The following is a 19,447-nucleotide window of genomic DNA, read 5'->3' on the forward strand; positions in this document are numbered from 1 at the left end:
GCAGGTCTTCAAAGTGAGAAACAAGATGAAAGAGGCAGTCAAGGACCTAACAGTGAACATGTACGAAGGGCAGATCACCGTCCTGTTGGGACACAACGGCGCTGGGAAGACCACCACTCTGTCCATGCTCACAGGTAGGAGCTGTGTCCTACTGTGAGGCTGGCACGGGGCAGGGAACAGCTGATGGCTTGACTTGCAAAGAGGACTTGAACCCCATCTCCAAGCTTGGAAAGGGGTTTTTCTTCTTCTCTGGAGTACCTTCGGTTCACTGAGCTGTTGGCCAAGGATGCTGGGGTATTGAGAGGCCCATTGCTACCTGGGGAGACAGAGGGAGCGTGGGGGTCCCTGCCCAGCACTCCATGAGAGTGGGATCAGCCAGCTGGGGAAATGACAGCCAGTCTGTGTGTTGGAGAGCCCTAAGAAGAGAAATGACCTGCTATAAGATGAGTGTTTGCAGGCTTTGTCGTGATAAGGCATGGAGTGCATGGGCCAAGAACTGGTTGTCTTCATTCCTGAGCTGCTGAGCTCCAGGCAGCCTATTTTGGCATGGTGGACAGACAGGTGACCTTCGATGGTCCTTTCTTCCCCTTTCCCGGTCATTCTGTGCTGCTCCTGCCACCCAGGGTGCTCACAGGACCTTCTGGGGAGATCTGCCCTGGCCTTGCCCGGACCTCTGCCAGGCTTGCCTGCCCCCCTGGCTGCCTGCCGCTCGAACAGCACAGCCAGGTCCACCTCCTGCCTCTGGATGCCATGCGGCCCACGCTGCAGGCGGGAGGAGAAAGCTGTCGTGCCCCATCTTGAACAAGAGACCAGCTTGCTTACATTTTGGCAGAAAGCTGGGGTGGGAGATGCATGGCAGGACCCCCACCTTTGAATCTTTGCCACCCGGGGTTATCCTCAGCCCTGAGCCAAGATCACTGTGTCTCGCTCCTCCCAGGTCTGCACTCGCCAACGAGTGGGCAGGCGTATATCAACGGCTACGAGATCTCCCAGGACATGGTCCTGATCCGCCGCAGCCTGGGCCTGTGTCCCCAGCACGATGTTCTCTTCGACAACATGACGGTGGAAGAACACCTCCACTTCTATGCAGGGGTGAGCAGGGTGCTTGTGGGGAGCATCTCCAGGCCCCTGGGAGCCAGCCCTGGGGGAGGCACCCCTGCAGCTACCCTGTGGCTTCGGGGAGGCTGGGAAAACTTGATGAGATCCGTTGAGCAGAACAGCCCTTTCCTCCTCTTTCTGCCTCACCTGCATGCAGGAACTCCCTGCTTGGCTGATGGAAGAGCGGAGGGTTTTGGGCAGCATGGCTCTGTGGAGACCCTCATGCCAGTTCCTTCAGGGTTGGGCAGGAGTCTGTCTCTGTGGTTCCCCACTTCCCTGCCTGGCTGTGGAGGAGGGAGCATGGTGGGGTTTAGCAGCCAGTTGTTGATGTGGTGGGAAGGGTCATCCAGAGACATCCCTGCAGTGAGCCTTACCCTCCCTTTGCCCTGTCTGGCAGCTGAAGGGGTACCCACCATCCAAGTGCCCCGAGGAGATCAACCACATCCTGAGGATCCTCAACCTGGAGGACAAGCGCCACTCCCTGACCAAGGCACTTTCTGGCGGCATGAAGCGCAAGCTCTCCATTGGTATCGCCCTCATTGGGGACTCCAAGGCAAGTGTCTTTGGTGGGGCTTGCCTCGAGCCTTTCTCCCTGGGGCCTGTGTAGGCCCTTCTGGTAGCGCTGAGGTTGTCTCTCACCTGTGGTGAGCCAGTGGGAGATGCAGGGACAGTGAGGAGGGGGCAGGAGCACCTCCACAAAAAGCGACAAGTCTGACGACCACCCTTGAGGCTGCAGATCTCCCACCTCATCTGTCAGTATCTGCTGCCTGGTAGCTGCTCACCCAAGCATGACCATCGCATGTATGTTGGGAGGTCAAGGCTCTTTCTGGGCCTTGGGTTTGCCATGTCCTGTGCTGCTGTGCCCAGCCCCTCTTTGACCAGCACCCATCTCCTGTGCGCAGGTAGTGATGCTGGATGAGCCGACGTCAGGGATGGACCCAGCCTCTCGCAGGGCCACATGGGACCTCCTGCAGCAGCAGAGGAGCAACCGCACCATCCTGCTGACTACCCACTTCATGGATGAGGCTGACCTGCTGGGGGACCGCATCGCTATCATGGCCAAGGGCGAGCTGCAGTGCTGTGGCTCCTCGCTCTTTCTCAAGCGTAAATATGGTAAGGGAGGAGCAGGCAGGCCACGCTTGATGTCTTCTCCTTGCCAGGGAGGAGCAGGAGGGGGATATAGGGCAGGGAGGAGGACCCACTGCTCCTTGTCTGGTGGCTGCTTGCTCCCAGTTGTGCTCCTCTGCCTCTTCTGAGACCCATCCCCACACTTGCTCTTGCATTGTGTCCATAGCCCAGGCAAAACCATCAATGCTCTGTGGTGCCTCAGCATCCCTCTCTGCTCCATCACCCCGGGGCCAGGCTGGGCTGTGATTTACCCTCCTCTCCCTTCTCTTGTGGCTCTGCCCAGGGGCAGGATATCACATGGTGATGGTGAAGGAGCCCTACTGCAACCTGGGGGAGATCTCCCGCCTCATCTGTCAGTACGTGCCCAATGCCACCATGGAGAGCAATGCCGGGGCAGAACTGTCCTTCATCCTGCCCAAGGAGAGCACACACAGGTAATGGCATTGTCCCCTGCATTCCTTCCCTGAGTGGGTCCCCTTGGCTGCACACGCTGGGGCACACGCTGTTGTCACGGGCTTGCTGGAAAGGGGAGCTGCTCCCTGCATCTTTGAGAGGGTGCAGGAGGAGGCACGATGCATCGCTGATCTTGGAAAATTGAGTTCCCCTTTTCAGCACCGTCCTGCCCTGTGTCTGCTGGCACACCGCTCTCCTGCCCCTGTGCCCACCATGTCATTGCCCATTCAGCAACTGCCCGAGACAGCGTTGGTTGCTGGTGACGGCTGCACTGTGGTGCGTGGCACAAACAAAGCTGGTTGGTTTGGCTCTGAAACTAAATACTTCAAATCTTGGGTTCAGTTTTGGGCCCCTCACGACAAGAAAGACCTTGAGGTGCTGGAGCGAGTTCAGAGAAGGGCAACGGAGCTGATGAAGGGTCTGGAGCACAAGTGTGATAAGAAGCGTCTGAGGGACCTGGGTCTGTTTAGCCTGGAGAAAAGGAGGCTGAGGGGAGACCTTATCCCTGTCTACAGCTACATGAAAGGAGGTTGTAGTCAGGTGGGAGTTGGTCTTTACTCCCAAGTAACAAGCAATAGGATGAGAGGAAGTGGCCTGAAGTTGCAGCAGGGGCAATTTAGTTTAGACAATAGGAAAAATTTCTTCCCAGAAGGGGCTGTCAGGCACTGGAACAGGCTGCCCAGGGAAGTGGTGGAGTCACCATCCCTGGAGGGGTTTAACAGATGTGTAGATGAGGTTCTTAGGGACGTGGTTTAATGGTGGACTTGGCAGTGCTGGGTTAATGGTTGGACTCTATGATCTTAAAGATCTTTTCCAGCGTAAACGATTCTGTGATTCTGTATGGATCACGGAGGCTGCCTGTGGCAAGGAAGAGCAGAAGATGGAGCCCAAATGCTGGTCTCCTGGGGAGAGTGGGTTGCTGAGCACTGCAGGCAGCTCCAGTGCTGGCTGCAAGACTGATGCCCAGGGGGCCTTAACCTCTGAGTGTCCCCTCTCATCCTCTCCTTGACTTTGGCTGTGCTGAAATCCAAGGTCTGGGGACCCAGGGTAGTGCGCTGCACAGCTTTGCCTGCCATCCATTAAATGCAGGAGGCACCATCTTCCTGGTGCCCCCGAACAGAAGGTTGCTCTGCCAGGTGGATCTGACCATTGATACCAGGAGAAGGGCTGAGCAGCAGCATCTAACGCTTTGCTTCTCCATTCAGGTTTGAGGCGCTGTTCACGGAGCTGGAGCAGAAGCGGGAAGAGCTGGGCATCGCCAGCTATGGCGCCTCGGTCACCACCATGGAGGAAGTCTTCCTGAGGTAAGCAGAGGGAGCTGGCCCCAGTGAGGTGTCATCTGATGGTGACCCATCTCCCTGTGCTTCAGCGATGGTAGTGTCCTCCGCAGCGCCTCTGGGGTAGTGTTGGGTTTTGTCTCTTGGATTTGGCTTCCCCAGCTCAGAACAGCTTTATCCTACCTGGCATCAAGTTCCATGACCTGCTTTCCCCCTGGTGCAGGGTTGGGAAGCTGGTGGACTCCAGCATGGATATCCAGGCCATCCAGCTACCTGCTCTGCAGTACCAGCACGAGAGACGCTCCAACGATTGGGCCATGGATGACTCCAGCAGCCTGAGCGGCATGACAGACATGACGGACGACAGCGGGGCACTCATTACAGAGGACTGCTCCAGCATCAAGCTCAACACTGGGGTGAGTGCTGGGACTGTCAGTACAGCAGGAACGGGGAGAAGTGTTTTTTGGAGCAGGGTTACCTACAGGTGGAGCCTCCCCTATGGCTAGTCTCATTGCATGTGGCTTTGAAGATCAAAATTGGAAGGTCAAATTGGAATCTGCATTTTTAGGGCAAATTATTTTTAGGATTATCGAGGTTGATCACTGCTATCCTCTTCATGTTAATCTTGAGGTCTACAGAGGTGCTCTTTAAGGTCTCCCAGGTGATCTAAAGTAGTTTTCACCTCCACTTGCTACATCACTTGGGATTTCCAGCAGGGAGGTGAGGAAAATAGTCTTCCTTCCCTCGCTAGGATTGTGTTTCAGATCCCTGGCAGCCCTTCAAGGCCTGCTGCTTATGTGCCTGTGATAAATTTGCCTGTGCTTCTCAAGGACATGTCTCAAAGGGAGAAAGATGTTTATGGGTTTAAAAAGCAAAGAAGGTGCTTGCAGGGCCCAGGCTGGGAGCTCCCAGGTGTCTCAGCCCGATGGCTTTGGCAGGCAGCCGTGCTGCAGTAATCCCATTTGTGAACTTCAAATGCTGAGAGCTGGAGGAAAGCAAAGGTGATGGCTGAAGCTGCTTTTAACACCTGAGATCCCATAGTGACTGCATCCCATTGGGAAGCTGTGGAGTTCAATGGGCTGACCTGCTGTGCTGGAGTCAAGCAGCTGCTCTGCTAATCCCTGGACAGGCTTGGCTGGAGAGCAGGCTCTGCTGCCAGCTCCTGGGCTACCTGCAGGACTGGGAGGTAGTTTTGGGGTCATTCACCGCATCAGCTGCATGAGGTGACATGGCTGGGGGCGCTGTGTGCAGTTGGCAGGGCTGGTGTTGACCTGACTTCTCCCCTCCCAGTTCTACCTGTGCTGCCAGCAGTTCTACGCCATGTTCATGAAGCGAGCCATGTACAGCTGGCGCAACTGGAAGATGGTGGCGGCGCAGTTCCTCGTGCCTCTGATCTTCACTGCCTTTGCCCTCATTGTGGCCAAGACCTTCCCAGGACCCCGGGACTCCTCCCTGCTGAGGCTGACGCTGGAGCCCTATGGCCAGACCATCGTGCCTTTCTCCATCTCAGCTGCCTCGGGTCTGTCGCAGAGGTTGGCAGAGCAGTACGTGGAGCTGCTGGACACCCAGCGTCAGTCACCGCTAGAGGTGCTCGGTGAGGGTTCATGGAGCACCTGTGGGGTGTGAAGGAGCCATGGGCATCTCCTGCCAGGGCCCTTGGTGTGGGTGGCTCGGGTCCCAGCTGCAGCATGCCTGACGTATCCCCTTGTATCATCTCCTGCACGGGAGGGTCCCACAGTTGGCAGGACCCGTCTGCACCCAAGCAGAGCTGCATTCTCCATAACCCTGCATTTGTGGCCATCATTGGGGCTAGGGTGGGCCACCAGAGCTGGCACTGCTTAGGTTCTCTTCCAGCTGGCCTCAGTTTGCTCTCATGTGCTGGAGCCTGCTCATAACAGCCATGGTGGTGTTTGATAGGTGGCCTGGAGGACTACCTCATCTCAAGAGCCTCTGAGGAAGGGGGAGCCTTCAACGAGCACTACATTGCAGCCGCCTCCTTTGAAGGAGCCGGGAACCGCACGGTGGTCACTGCGCTCTTCAACAACCAGGCATATCACTCCCCTGCCACAGCCCTCATGCTGGCTGACAACGCTGTCTTCAGGGTACTGGCAGGTCCCAACGCCTCCATCACAGTCACCAACTACCCTCAGCCCCGCAACATCACCGAGAAGGCCAAAGACCAGCTCATGGAGTATGTCTGATGGCACAGCGCTTGCTTTTCTACCAGGGCTCGTGACTTCTATGGGTGCGGATGGGCTTGGTTCTACTGTTGTCTGTGGAGGAGCCAGGCTGGAGCTGCTCAGACCCAAACATAGCTGTGATTGTACTCAGGAGGTCAGGAGAGCAAAGCTGTGTGTACATGACTTACTTGCCTGAGCCTAGCAGCCACATCACCCCATGCGCATATCTCAGTGGTTGGGTATTCCCCTCTAGATACTGGTTGGGGTTGGTTTTCACCAAGTGCTCAGGGCAGAGAGGGCTGTATGCTTCACAAAATCCTGCGTCCAGGGTCTCTGAACCTCACGTGTAACCAAAGGGGACATGCATGGGGCCTCACGAAGGCAGGGCAGAGGTTTGTGGTGGGCTAGGAGGGCTGTGCGTGGGAGATGCTCATCTTACAGAGATGTGCTTCTACTGTGGGGTGTTTCTTCTGCATGCTGGCTTGCTGGGTGAGTGTAGCCTCCACAAGAAGCATGGTGTGGGTGTGCTGTCTCTGTGTAGCCTCAGCATTGGTCTGTCAAGCTGTCCCTGTCCTGACCTGCCCCAATGCTCTCTCTCGTTGCAGAGGCCAGACCGGGTTTGCCATTGCCATCAACTTGCTGTACGGCATGGCCTCGCTCGCCAGCACCTTCGCTCTGCTGCTGGTCAGCGAGCGAGCCATCAAAGCCAAGCATGTCCAGTTCGTCAGCGGCGTCTACGTGGTCAACTTCTGGCTTTCCGCCCTGCTCTGGGACATCATCAACTTCCTCATCCCTTGTGCTCTGATGCTGGTGAGTCACTCCTGACACCCCAGTACTCTCCTCTCCGTCCCTTGGGTGGGAGCTCTGGGTGCTGCTCCTCTGGGAGAGTTGGGGCATGTGTGGGTGCAGGGAAAAGGATGAAGCCAATGGCAGCATCTCAATTAGTAGAAAGGACCAGCAAGAAAGTTATCCCTTGGTCCTACTGGGAGCTGGGCCATGGCCAACCAGCTGTGTCAGTTGGCTGCAGCCTCTGGCACCTGAACACTTGGGTGTGGGCACTAGAAAATCTCAAATACATGGGAACATGGAGAGGAGTTCCTCAGATCTACCCTTCTGCATCCCAGTCTGCAGAAAGAGAGCTTCCCTGGGGGACAGGCACAGGTAGAAACCATCTGTAAGGGGTTATTATCCAGGTCAGAGTGGTGCTGCTGTTACCTTGCTGCCTGGGCCATTGAGATAAGGTGACTTGCAGTCAAGACAAACATGTGTTCTCGCATTGGTGTGCCGCAGGTGATATTCCAAGCCTTTGACGTGCAAGCCTTCACCCAAGACAGCCACCTGGTTGATGTGATGCTGATCTTCCTCCTTTATGGCTGGGCCATCATCCCCCTCATGTACCTCCTCAGCTTCTTGTTCTCAGTGGCGGCCACAGCCTACACACGTCTCACCATCTTCAACATCCTCTCAGGCACGGCCACCTTCCTCGCAGTCACCATCATGAGCATCCCAGGTGGGTCACTGCCCTCTGTGCCTGCCCAGCACTGCACCCTGCTGTCACCAAGAAGATCCAGCCCCCACGGGGACTCTCACCTCAGGGCTGTCCCTACACTTGCAGAAAAACCCTATTACTGTTTATTCTCACCCATTAAACGTCACAGAGTTTGTTTTTCCTTCCAAACTTGAAAGTATCAGGGTCTTTCTCTAAAACCAGCTAACATCAATCTGTTGATCTTCCTGTCCTCCTCTTTCAGAGCTTGGCTTGGTGGACCTCGCCAAAACCCTGGATAAAGTCTTTCTTGTCTTACCCAATTACTGCTTGGGCCAATGCATCAGTGACTTCTACCAAAACTACGAGTTCATTCAGTTTTGTACCTCCTCCGTTGAAGCCATCTTCATCTGCAAGGCGTTCAGTGAGTCTCTGTGTTGGTCCTCACCTGCCCATCCTGGCCATCCCATCATGGCCACACGAGGGTGTCTCTGTGGGGTCTCTGTGGGGTGAGTGATGGAGCTGGGCAGTATCATGGGGCTCCTAACCCAGCCTGAGCAGTAGCTCAAGGTACCATTTTAAAGCAGAAACTGGGCAGCATTTGGCACTCATAGGTGATCCAATTAAGGAACCTTTTCCTTACTAATGATTTGGAGGAAAATGTGAGCTAGCAAAAGTTTAACAGACAAGTAAAGAAATCCCAGTCCCAAGAGTAACTTGATCTCCTCTGTGTGCCTCTGCTGGGCATCTTCTGCCAGATCCTCTCCAGACGTGAATTCTCTTGTGGGATGTGTTGGAAAGTGCTGTGGGCTGGGAGCCCAGTGTGGGCTGGGATGGAGATGGAGCCTGGCAAAGCTTTGGGCTCACAGCTTTCTCTGGAGCTTATCTGCCCCTCCCCAGAGTGTGGATTGATTCTAGTCCAATTTTGATTCATCCTCAGATATCAGTTATCAGATGAACTACTTTTCCTGGGAGACGCCTGGGATCGGACGATACCTGACCTCCTTGAGCATCCAGGGTTTCTCTTTCCTCTTCCTCCTTTTCCTCATTGAGACAAACCTGCTCTGGAGACTGAGAACTTTGGTCTGTGGCATCTGCAGGCGGCGGAAATGGGTGAGCTGAAGCATGTGGGACAAATAATTAAGATACGCTCATGCCAAACGAAGCCCAGCTGTCTGTGTGACCTGGAGACATTGCCATACTGCTTGCTCAGGTCTTGTTCAAATTCCTTGGGTCTGTGGAGTCTCTCAACTTCAGTGCTCAGGGATTCAAATCCTGCTTCTCCCACCATTCAGGACTCCACACAGTGTCACTTGTAGGTCCCAAACTCCATGGGCTGTTTGCCTCTTCACCTAAACCATCTTTCTGGGGGAGCATCCCCAGAGCCGGTTGCTCAGAGGGGCAGATTCTGTTGGTCGTGTGGGTTGGCAAAGGTAATGAGGTGTCCTCAGGAGTGGCTGATGGAGGAGGTGGATTCTGCCTGGGTTGGGAACACTTGTCCCGGATCAGCATGAAGGAATGCACTTGTCCCACAGCAGCCAGGTGGCAAAGAGTGTTTTTTCTCCCCCTGTGTTCAGGCGGCTTTGCTGAACAGGGTGTCTGTGCTGCCAGAGGACCGGGACGTGGCAGATGAGAGGAAGAAGGTTTTGGAATCGCCACCAGAGCTGCTGTCATCTCTCAGCAGCCCTCTAGTCATCAAGGAGCTCACCAAGGTGAGGAGAACATGGCACTTCCTGAGCATCCTGCTGCTGGCAGAGCCATGGTCCTCACGATGCTGGTAAAGCCACCGCTTGCCTTGATGTCCCCTCGGGCACTTGGCACATGTGGTGACTGGCACGGCTTGTGCCTTGGTCTCCACCAGGTCTACGACAGCCGGGAGTCTCTGCTGGCAGTGGACAGAATCTCCTTGGCGGTCAGCAAAGGGGAATGCTTTGGTCTTCTCGGCTTCAACGGAGCAGGCAAAACCACCACCTTCAAGATGCTGACTGGTGACGAGAGCATCACATCAGGGGATGCCTTTGTGGATGGTCACAGCATTCTGGCCAACATCAAGAAGGTACCAGGGGCTGCAGAGGTGTAGGGCAGCATTACTGACAGTCCTGCATCTGCCTGGGCTGGGCCACTTTGCAAGCGCCTCTGAGGAGGACATGGTTGCAGTTGCCAGGGCTGGAGGTAATATCCCAGGGATGTTGTGTCCTTGTCTGGCCCAGTTCTCCCTCAGCTGGCCAGTTATCTGTAAGCAGTCCCCTCTCCACTGCAGCAACAGATGTGAAATGAATCTTGTGAGAGTTGCAAACCCTTTACCAAAGAGTTTAGCTCTGTAGTTGGAAACATGAGAAATGTGAGTGATCAGAGTCTGATGACGATGTCTCTAAAAGAAGTAGGTCAAACCTTTCCAGGCCCCTGGTAGAGGTCTTCTTGTTGGGAATTGCCCACTCCCTTTGGGAAAGCAAGAGATGAGCAGGGGTCAGGCTTTCAGTTAAGTCTCTGGACACCTCTACCACTGTCAGCCCCAGACAGTGTCAGGCCAGGAGAACATGGGGAGGATCTGACCTGAAAGCTTCCTCCCCTTCTGTTGGGCTCTTGTCCCCAGAGGAGACCAGGATAGGGGGAGGGTACAGACCCTCCAGTGCTTTCCTTCTCCTGTGAGCCTGGGCCACCTGAAATGGCCTCTCACAATGAGGAACCAGCTTGGGAAATGCAGCAGGAGATCACACAGTTTGTGTCCCAAGGCACACTGTGTGTGTCTATCCCCACCAGACTGGCTGCTCCAGCGATGGGGAAATTTCCCCCTTGTTTCACATGCAATTTCGGAGCTGAAGTTCAGTCAGAGGTGCAGCAAAGCCCTGCAGGTGCCAAGGTACCTCTTGGCTTGGAGACCTTGCTTGTGAGCTAATCCCCATTGGGTTCCTCTTGCCTCGAGGTCCAGCAACGGATCGGCTACTGCCCGCAGTTCGACGCCCTCCTGGACCACATGACAGGCCGTGAGACGCTGAGCATGTACGCCCGGCTGCGGGGCATCCCCGAGCGCTACATCGGCAGCTGTGTGGAGAACATGCTGAGAGGGCTGCTCCTGGAGCCCCATGCCGACAAGCTCGTGAGGACCTACAGGTGAGAGGAGGCATGGAGGCACCCTGTCCCCAGCCCATCTTGTGTGGCTCTTCCTGTTCTCCTGTCAGGTCTCTGTCCCCATTCCCATCTCCCTCTGCAGCGGTGGTAACAAGCGGAAGCTGAGCGCTGGCATTGCTCTCATTGGTGGTCCCCCCGTGATCTTCCTGGATGAGCCCTCCACCGGCATGGATCCCGTGGCCAGGCGTTTGCTCTGGGATGCAGTGACACGGACGCGGGAGTGTGGCAAATCCATCATCTTCACCTCCCACAGGTGACACTTGTCCAGGCAGGGCTTGGCACAAAAGGTTGGGGAGCGGCCAGGAGGGTGGTGGGGTCCCAGGGATGGGAGCCACCTCCACAGCCGGGTGGCTGGGCACTGCCTGCAGCCAGTGCTGACTGGCTTTACCCAAATCTCTCTCCTCCAAAAGTGCAGAGAGGAAATCCACCTCCATCCTCTTCCCAGAAGCTCCTGTTGTTCTGTCTTGGTGCTCCTGCCCTGCTGAACAAGTCCTCTTCTGTCCTGCAGCATGGAGGAGTGCGAGGCCCTGTGCACACGGCTGGCCATCATGGTGAACGGGCAGTTCAAATGCCTGGGCAGCCCCCAGCACCTGAAAAGCAAGTTCGGCAGTGGCTACACCTTGCTGGCTAAAACGCGGAGTGAGGAGGAGGGTGAGCTGCAGGCCTTCAAGGCCTTCGTGGAGAAGACGTTCCCAGGTACTGTGAGCCGCTGGAGCACTTGACCTCCAAGGGAGGGCAAGATACTGGTCATGAGCCTCAGTGAGTTTCCTAACTCAGAGCCTCTCCTTGCTGGTCTCTCCCAGGAAGTGTCCTGAAGCATGAGCACCAGGGCATGGTGCATTATCACTTGACCAACAAGAACCTCAGCTGGGCACAGGTAAGGGGGTGCTGGAGCATGTCCCACCCTGCTGCAGGACAGTGCCATAGGACCAGCCCTATTCCCACCTCTTTACATGCTCTTGATGCTTTGCTTTCACACTCAGCTCATCTTCCTTTTCTCCCAGAGCCACAGTCTGTCCAAAATCCAGGTGATTTACGAATAAAAAGGGGTTTTCTCCCTGACCCCTTCCCACCTCCTGGCCCAAACAAGTCACCTGTATGTATGGTCCGTGTGCGGCACCCAGGACACACCGTGCATGCTGAGTTGGAACTGCTCTGTCCCACACCCCAAACTCTGTATATACTGTGTTTGTAGTGTATACAGTATATAGTTTTATATGTCTCTCTGTATTTTATATATTCTATGTAGAGTATGTAGTATAGAGTATACATACTAAATATGCTATATAGAGAGTACACAGTGTACAGATACATATAAAAACTACATATAGTTACATAATATATATGAAAACCTATTCTATATACAGATAGTTTTATATATATATAGTATATATACTACATCGGTTTTGATATATATATTTTGCATATGTAACATATTGAGGAGAAACCTTGGGCTCAGAGATATATAAAAAACCACATACATATGTATCTCATATATATATATATATAAATATATATATATATAAACCATACATTTTTAAATGCAGTCAGGTACTCTGCTAAATAATCCATCTCCTGGCATCCCACCACCCTCCCGACAGGGAAGGTTTCACTTCCCCCGGGTCTCCCTGGAGGAAATGCTTCCTCTGCTTTCTTGGTCACAACCTGGGGGTTTCTGCTGCAGCTGAGGTCCCCTGCCATGACGACTGTGCTGTCCCTTGCAGGTCTTCGGGGCTTTGGAGAAAGCCAAAGAGAAGTATCGCTTGGAAGACTATTCAGTGAGCCAGATATCCCTGGAGCAGGTCTTCATGAGCTTCACTCGCTTCCAGCACTACACAGAGGACAGAGGGAAATGAGCCCCAACTGGTGCCCTTCGTCATGGACTGGCCCTGCTGCCTATACATAGTATATATAGAGACAATAATTTATATATCGGCGTGTCTTAAATAATGTATAAATGTAAGAAACTTTTCACTGGGGAGGGGGGGAGAGGATGGCGTCGTACCTTCTGCCATTGGGAACACAAGCGTGCACCTTGTGTGCCGCCACAGCGCTGGCGCGGGTCCGGGTGTGAGTGTGTGTGTGCATGTGACACTTCCACTCTCCAGCCTTCATTCCTGTCTATACAGAAGGAAAAAAAAAGCCCCAAAAGCAGGGGGAAGCCTGGATGGGTGGAGATGGGTGTTGGGAATCAGGCCAGCGGAGGGAGAGTAGGGTGCTGTCCCCAAACCCACCACACTCCCCCTGCTCCTCTTCCCTGCCCAGTGCTTGCACCCATCAAGATGCTGCTTTGTGGTCTTCGCCCGCATGTCGATGTGTATCGTTAGGTGGTTTGCTCGTGGTTTAACAGGAGGCTGTTAAGTAGATCCAAACCATTCACTGGGTTAATTAGGATGTGCTATGGTTGCCCTTAGAAGTGCTTTGTGTCTGTCTGGAGGGGACAAGGCAATGTTCCTGTCTGAGGGAGGAGCCTCTGTTTCCTTTAATCTCTTAGAAAACCTGTCCCCCTCCAGCCTGTTTTCTGGTGGGGGGAGGCGAGTCTGTCCCGAGGAGCTGGCACTGTGCTGTGCTGCGCGGGAGGAGGACGTGCCATGGAGAAATGCCCAGAGCTTGGCCCTGGGTACAGCACGTGACAGGTACAGCTGCAGAGCCAGAGCTCCAGCCGAAGGCAGCGATGGGTGAGAGGTGTTGCAGGGTGCCTGGGGACGCTGCTGGGCCCACTATTGCGTCCATTAAAAAGTTTAACCAGCAGCACTGGTTATGGAGGCCAGTGATGCTCTCGCTGTGCCCATGTCCTGCTCATTGTCCCATTACATCCTGCACAGCTCTGGCCAGAGCACATCCATCCCTGTCCCCTCTGCACCACGCTGAGCTGCTCCAGCAGCTGGCAGGGAGCAAAGGTGCTGCCCACACCTTGCCCGGCTGTGGGGATGCTGCTGGCTGGGTACATTGGGCACAGGCACAGGCAGCAACAGGTATTTCTTTTCGATGTCTCCCAGTGGGTGGGTTGCTTTTTGTTTGTTTGTTTTAAATCCGTGTTGATTCTTGTCTGTCCTTAACTAGTCCCTGTGTCACCTGGGGGCAGTCCCCTTCGGGCTCGCTGCTCCGTGATCAATGCAGAGCTATTTGCACTATAGTAATACACACAATTGCACATAACTAAATGAATTAATATTTATGGAGAGGGGTGCTGATTCCCTTCTAGTGATTGCATTGTCAGGGGTTGGGTTCTATTTTTGGGTTGGGTTTTTGTTTTGTTCCTGTGACTGACGCATCCTTTCCTGTTCCATTTTTTTTTTATTTCTTTTTTTTCCCTTTGCCTGATGTTCAAAACGATGGTGCATCATGTTACTAAGAATTTCCCTGGATCTTACTGACGTGTATTTTCATTAGTAAGCAGCCAGCAGGTGAATGGCATCCCTGAACACCTCAAGAGATGCTGGTGTGGAAGGTTTGCTCCCTGGGGGCATCTCTGTAGGTGGCAGAGCCACCCACTGCCAGGGACATCGTGCAGTGGGAAAACTCCAGCACCAGAGACCTGTGCAAGAAAAAGGGAGGATGCTTTCTGGTGGGAGGTTGTCTGGAGCCACCAGGAAACTGCTGGGACCCCCAGTAACAAGTGTTTTTGTGAGATAGGGCAGGATGCAGCAGAGCCTCTGGGGCTTTGCCTGGGATTGGGAGCGGTGGGAAAGTGGACTGCAGGAGGGCAAGATGGCCAAATTGCCACAGGCTGGCAGTGTCCTGAGCACGGTGGCAAAAGGAACAACAGCTGAGACCCCTGGAACATGTCCCATTGGGGTACTGGGGATCCCCACCTGGGGCAGGTAGCACAGAGACAGCATCACCCCCACTCTCCACGGCAGAGCTGGTGGTAGAGGAGTCAATGGCAAGGATGGCATCTCCCCCAGCACCAGCCCCCCCAACACTGGGGTCATCCTGACCTAAACTAAGAACATTTTAATGAAGCAGTGTTTCTTGGTCACAGGGTGCTGTCACAACCCTCCCCTCGCACCAAGACAGGAGCTGGGCTGTGCCCTGTGCTGCTCAATCTATTTCGGTTACAGCTGCAGCACAAAGCCACCCCAGCCCAGGGCAGGAGGACCAGGGTTGCTCACTAGACACTCACACTCAGGGTCCGACAGGTTTTGTGCCGGCAGTGTCATGGCTGCTGCTGGCCATGGTGGCCCTGGGTGGTGGGAGAAGTATCACAGGTCTCAGGCAGCTGCTGCTCACCTCTGGCTGCAGTGTGGTCATTATTTCCATCATAGGAATAATAAAGACTTTTTTTTTCCAGTGAGTGTTTCCTGGCCTCCTTTGGAGTCAGAGAGCAGCTCTAGCCCTGGTGGGCTTGGGCTGCTCTGGTCTCCTGCTCTCTGACTTGGAGGGAGACACAGGGGAAGGTGGGCTTCCAAAACCTGGCCTGGAAGGGCTCAGTCCAGCCTGGAAGAGCCCATGGGCTGAGGGGTTTTTGTGCACCATGTGCCTCTGCGAACCGAAGTTCATCTTTTCCCCCACAGGGAGCCACAACCACCCTTGGCTACAGCCTCCCCCTCCCACTGCACCCCAACAGCCATGGGCAAGGGGGAGACCTTGAGCTCAGGGCTTAAAATGGCTTCTGTGAAAACACTCAAGAGCCTCCATGGCAGTTGCACTTTCATTCCTGCAGCTTTACCCCCCAACACATGCTGCACCCTGGCTCCAAACCACAACCAGCATGCTCAGCCCCTACCTGTGTCCCCTGCAGCTGCCCATATGTACCCCCCCGCCCATCCCAAATGTACACCCAAGGCAGCACCAGCCCCTGGATGAGTCCAGGGAGACAGACATGCTTCTCCAAGGGAGATGAGATACTCCAAGCCCTTTGTCTCCAGAGTGCTATGGTACCCATTCAGCTGGGACTCCACCACAAGCATCCCACCCTCCACGCCACAGCCCGGGCACGATGCTGCACCCCACCTGCTTCACCACCTCCTGGCAAACGCATCCTCCCCATGGCACAAGCACCTTTCCACTGGCAGTTTCAGTGCTTTATTGTCTGGGGTGGTCCTGCTACAGCACCCCACTGTCCTCCCCATGGCTAGAGCCGCAGGTGGGGCTCCCTCATCCCCAGCACAGCACCGCAGTGTCCCTGGGAGCTGGAAGCTGCAGCGGTCCAAGAACTGGCACTTAAGGAATCCTGGCTGGGGCCACACGTTGCTCCTCCACACTGGGCACAGGGAGGGGGCATGTGGCTGGGCATGGCTGTGGTCCGGTCCCGCTGGCCTCGCAGCAAGGGTCACTTTATTTCGGTCATCTTTTAAAAATGTGGTTCAAAAACGCCACTAGTTCTGGGTTCTGACCAGATGCTCTTAGCTTTGTTTCTTTTAAAAACAAAGAGGAAAAAAAAAAAAAAAAAAAAACAACCCAAACCTTTCTTCCCTTTTATGAGCAGTTTTCAATTTTGGCCAGAAATTGCTGTGCCCACCACTCCTCCAGGTCAATGGGAACAAAGTCTGAAAAAGAGGGGAGGGAGAGAAAAGAGCATAGCAGAACAGCTGGAGAGTAAGCAGAGCTCCAGCTGTCCCCCCTGAGCTGCACCATTTGCCACCAGGAAAATGAGGCCCCAGAATTTCCCACTCCCATGCCCAGGCCAGACTGGGTTTACAGGGACCTTCTTCTCTTGGGGACTTCTTGGTCGCTGCAGGAGCCCACAGGCTGCATTCACAGCCCTTGCTCCAGCTCCCATCAGAGAAGCACAATGTCCCCAGCCTGCTGCACTCCAGCTTGGTCCTGTGCTTGGCCCTGGGAAAGGCAGGTTCCCAGGGCAGGACCTGGGGGGCTACTCCCCAGCATGACATTGAACCCACCTTGGTGGCTGAAGAAGGCACTGTTTCCAGAAGAGTCATCAACAGGGCATCCTGCTTGCTTGTGCTCCTCCAACAGGGCATGGTGGGACACTGTGCCAGGGGCCAGTTGCCACCAGCATCTCCCTGAGCAGCCTCAGCATTGGCAGGACAGACCCAACCCATCCCTCTGCCACATCAGCACTGGGATTACCCTTCTCCTCCCACTGCAGCCCTGCTCGGGTGCCCAGCTGAGCCCACACCAGCTCATTGCACCCCTGAGTGCTACAACTGCTTCCCACTTACTTTTCAGTCCGGGGTTGGGGGTTTTCTCTACATACTGCACGGGGCCGCAGGCACTGTCCCCGCTCCGGCTGCCGTCCAGCTGCTGCTCTACCTGCTGCCAGGCTGGGAGGGGGGAACAGGCAGTGGATGATTTGGGGATGGGGATTTCCCAGCCCAGGTGAGCCACAGCAGAGGAGCAGGAAGGGAGGCAGCTGCCCAGGCTGGAGACCTTATCCCTGCCACCAAGGTCCCCAGCACAATGCAGCTGCCTCAGAAGGGACCCCATGTCTTCCAGCCCCACAGGACACGACAGCAAGTGGGTGCCTGCACTGAGGGACCTTCTGCCCTCACCTTCATAGATGAAGCGGACGTTTTCTTCATGGGCCAGCGTGTAGCACTCCTCAGGGGCTGAGACCTGCTGCAGCAGCACCTGCGGCCTCTTGCCATTTACTCTGTTGAAGACGAGTTTCTGGGCTGGGCTGTCAATGGAAGCAAGTGGGAGGTAAGGGGGTATGTGCAGCTCTTCTCACCACAGTTTGGAGCAAGGACAGGGGCTGTCCAGCTGCCCCAGGTTGCCCCACAGCATGCACACTCAACCACAGCCCCGGCAAGACTGGGGCACAGTTACAGCCAGCCAGCCCTGTCCCCAAGGGAGGGGACCAAAAGGGATCCAGCCCCCAGGGAGAAGGGGTTCCTGCACAGGGAAGGGTGTCAGGGATGCTGCCCAGGGAAAAGTACAGGCCACCTGTCTCCCACCCACCCTCCAGTCCTGGCACCAAGTGCAGTCCCTAAAATAAATTTGCCACCAAAATTGCTGAAATATCAGGAAAATGAAAGTGAAATCCAGCTGGGCACTGGGCAGGAGGATGAACTGCGGTGCCATCCTCTGCAGACCAAGCACCTGGGTTTGCTGGAGCAGTCCCAGCCCCCAAGACATTCCCAAGGTACCCCAGGACTGGGATGAAGCCCTCTGCCAACTGGGAGCCAGTCAGGCTTCCTCAGACCAGGGATCCCCTCCTGGGAGCAGGGCACTCAAATCAGGCTCAGCCTGGAAACAGCAAAGCCAAGCAGATCAAAATGAAAGGTTTGGGATGAGACTTGTGGGCACATTTGATGCAAAACTTCAGTATTTTGGCTTTTCTGCCCAGCTTCAGGGCAGAACCCATCTGCAACAGCCACGTTTCTCACAGGACAAAGTCTAAGGGGCCCCGGGAGTGCAGGCAGGTTACAGTTTGCAGGACAGGCGAGACCAAGAACAGGCAGCCCCTGCCTGCACCTCCCCTGCTGGTTCTGCAGGCAGAGCCCAGGGCAGGTTAACACACCCCAAACCGCACGTGGCCGGGGGGGCACCGGGCAGGCGGCAGCCAGGAACATGCTCAACCAACCTGCCTAAAGGAGGGTAAGTGTGGTAGCAGCCACACCAGTCAATTAATGAAAAATCCCAGGTAGGAGGGGAACTGGAGGGGAGGCTTTTCTCATCCATTTCTTGCAGCTGGAGGAAACGGGCAGAATCGTACAGGCCCCACAGCACAGAGCTGCCTGCGCTGTCTGCCTGGGGTTTGCCCCCAGCTGTCCAGCCAAGAAAGCATCTCCTGAGGAGAACCTTCCATCCTCTCCAACACCTGCCCAATAGCTTATTTCTGCTAAATGCTGGGACTTTCACCCAAAAGCTACTCCCCGTCCTTCCATCCTTTAGGGACAAGAGAATCTCCAAACCCTCCGTGGATCCGGGGCTGCAGCTGGGACCTGCCACCCCCGTGGAGGCGGCGGTGACACCGGCGCCGGGTCAGCCCGCGGGCTGGTGCAATCGGTGCCTCCCGCGGGCGGCCGGGGGGCGTTGCACAACCTCGGCCCCGCTCTGGCAGCCCGGGCAGCACGGCCCCCCCTCGCCCGCCTCGCCGGGGCGGGCAGCCCGCTGCTGCCTGCACTTCGCCCGCTCCTCCGCTGGCAGATCCCGCAACCCCGGTGCTGTTCGGAAGCCGTTTCTGCCCGAACCGCACCGGGGAGCGGGGGAACACCAACTCCAGTCCCCACCATGAGGGGCGGCCCACGCCGCGCGTGGACAGCCTCCGTGGAAAGCGAGCGGGGACTGGCAGCGCTGCAACCCCCCGCACGTCCCAGCATGCGGGCACCGACCAACGGTCCCCGGTCGCCCGCCCCGCGCCGTCCGCGGCCCCTCCCCCGGCAGCGCGGCCCGGCCGCCCCGGTAACCTTTCCCCAAGGTCACGGCCGCCGCCGCGGGGCTCACCTGGCGGAGGGCCAGGCGCCGGGCTGGAGCCGGCCCCGCAGCTCACCCAGTTTGCTGCTCTCCACCGCCTGCTGCGTCGGACCTGCGGGCAGCGGCGGGGCGTCAGGGCGGACCGGGGGAGCGGAGCGGGACGGGGCCGGTGCCCACGCCCACGCCCCCGCACCCCCTTTTCCCCCGCGCCCCCGGTACCTGTGCGGCGCTGCGTGGCCAGCTTGCTGGGGCCGCGCGTCAGCGTGTACATCCTGCGGCTGCGGCCGCGGCCCCTCCGGCCCCGCCGCCCCCGCCCGAGTGCGGCGCGCGCCCCTCGCCGGGCCTTTAACGGGCCGGCCCGGCCGCCGCGA

At 56.1% G+C, this 19,447-nt stretch overlaps 2 protein-coding genes across 4 annotated transcripts in view; one reads left to right on the forward strand and one right to left on the reverse strand.

Annotated features, from left to right (window-relative positions):
- The window catches only part of ABCA3 (ATP binding cassette subfamily A member 3), a 31,452-nt gene extending 16,469 nt beyond the window's left edge, over positions 1 to 14,983 (forward strand). The window contains exons 12-31 of one of the 2 annotated variants that reach the window (XM_080354023.1): positions 5 to 134; positions 938 to 1,092; positions 1,496 to 1,655; positions 2,005 to 2,211; positions 2,510 to 2,660; positions 3,885 to 3,983; positions 4,180 to 4,372; positions 5,247 to 5,550; positions 5,874 to 6,147; positions 6,742 to 6,946; positions 7,427 to 7,646; positions 7,888 to 8,046; positions 8,563 to 8,735; positions 9,200 to 9,334; positions 9,484 to 9,678; positions 10,546 to 10,733; positions 10,834 to 11,004; positions 11,260 to 11,447; positions 11,555 to 11,628; positions 12,476 to 14,983. In XM_080354023.1, coding sequence (XP_080210149.1) covers positions 5 to 134; positions 938 to 1,092; positions 1,496 to 1,655; positions 2,005 to 2,211; positions 2,510 to 2,660; positions 3,885 to 3,983; positions 4,180 to 4,372; positions 5,247 to 5,550; positions 5,874 to 6,147; positions 6,742 to 6,946; positions 7,427 to 7,646; positions 7,888 to 8,046; positions 8,563 to 8,735; positions 9,200 to 9,334; positions 9,484 to 9,678; positions 10,546 to 10,733; positions 10,834 to 11,004; positions 11,260 to 11,447; positions 11,555 to 11,628; positions 12,476 to 12,607 — 3,513 coding nt within the window. In that variant the 3' untranslated portion in view covers positions 12,608 to 14,983. The remainder of the gene's footprint in view (positions 1 to 4; positions 135 to 937; positions 1,093 to 1,495; positions 1,656 to 2,004; positions 2,212 to 2,509; positions 2,661 to 3,884; positions 3,984 to 4,179; positions 4,373 to 5,246; positions 5,551 to 5,873; positions 6,148 to 6,741; positions 6,947 to 7,426; positions 7,647 to 7,887; positions 8,047 to 8,562; positions 8,736 to 9,199; positions 9,335 to 9,483; positions 9,679 to 10,545; positions 10,734 to 10,833; positions 11,005 to 11,259; positions 11,448 to 11,554; positions 11,629 to 12,475) is intronic. The other variant, XM_080354024.1, reaches the window with a different exon arrangement.
- An 816-nt stretch (positions 14,984 to 15,799) lies between these two features.
- Positions 15,800 to 19,426, reverse strand: MCRIP2 (MAPK regulated corepressor interacting protein 2; the record flags this gene model as incomplete). Of its 2 annotated transcripts, XM_080354059.1 has the most annotated exons (5): positions 19,296 to 19,426; positions 19,107 to 19,188; positions 17,210 to 17,337; positions 16,880 to 16,981; positions 15,800 to 16,243 (listed from the first exon to the last, which is right to left on the reverse strand). In XM_080354059.1, exons 1-5 carry the CDS (start codon positions 19,345 to 19,347, stop codon positions 16,173 to 16,175), a joined length of 435 nt encoding a protein of 144 aa, XP_080210185.1. In that variant the 5' UTR covers positions 19,348 to 19,426. The 2 variants fall into 2 exon arrangements, with proteins under 2 accessions (XP_080210185.1, XP_080210184.1); XM_080354058.1 differs by lacking the exon at positions 15,800 to 16,243 and having other exon boundaries at positions 16,731 to 16,981.
- Between the last annotated feature and the right edge of the window lie 21 nt (positions 19,427 to 19,447).

This window comes from Nesoenas mayeri, assembly GCF_963082525.1.
Source record: "Nesoenas mayeri genome assembly, chromosome: 15".
In the NCBI taxonomy this organism is placed as follows: domain Eukaryota; kingdom Metazoa; phylum Chordata; class Aves; order Columbiformes; family Columbidae; genus Nesoenas; species Nesoenas mayeri.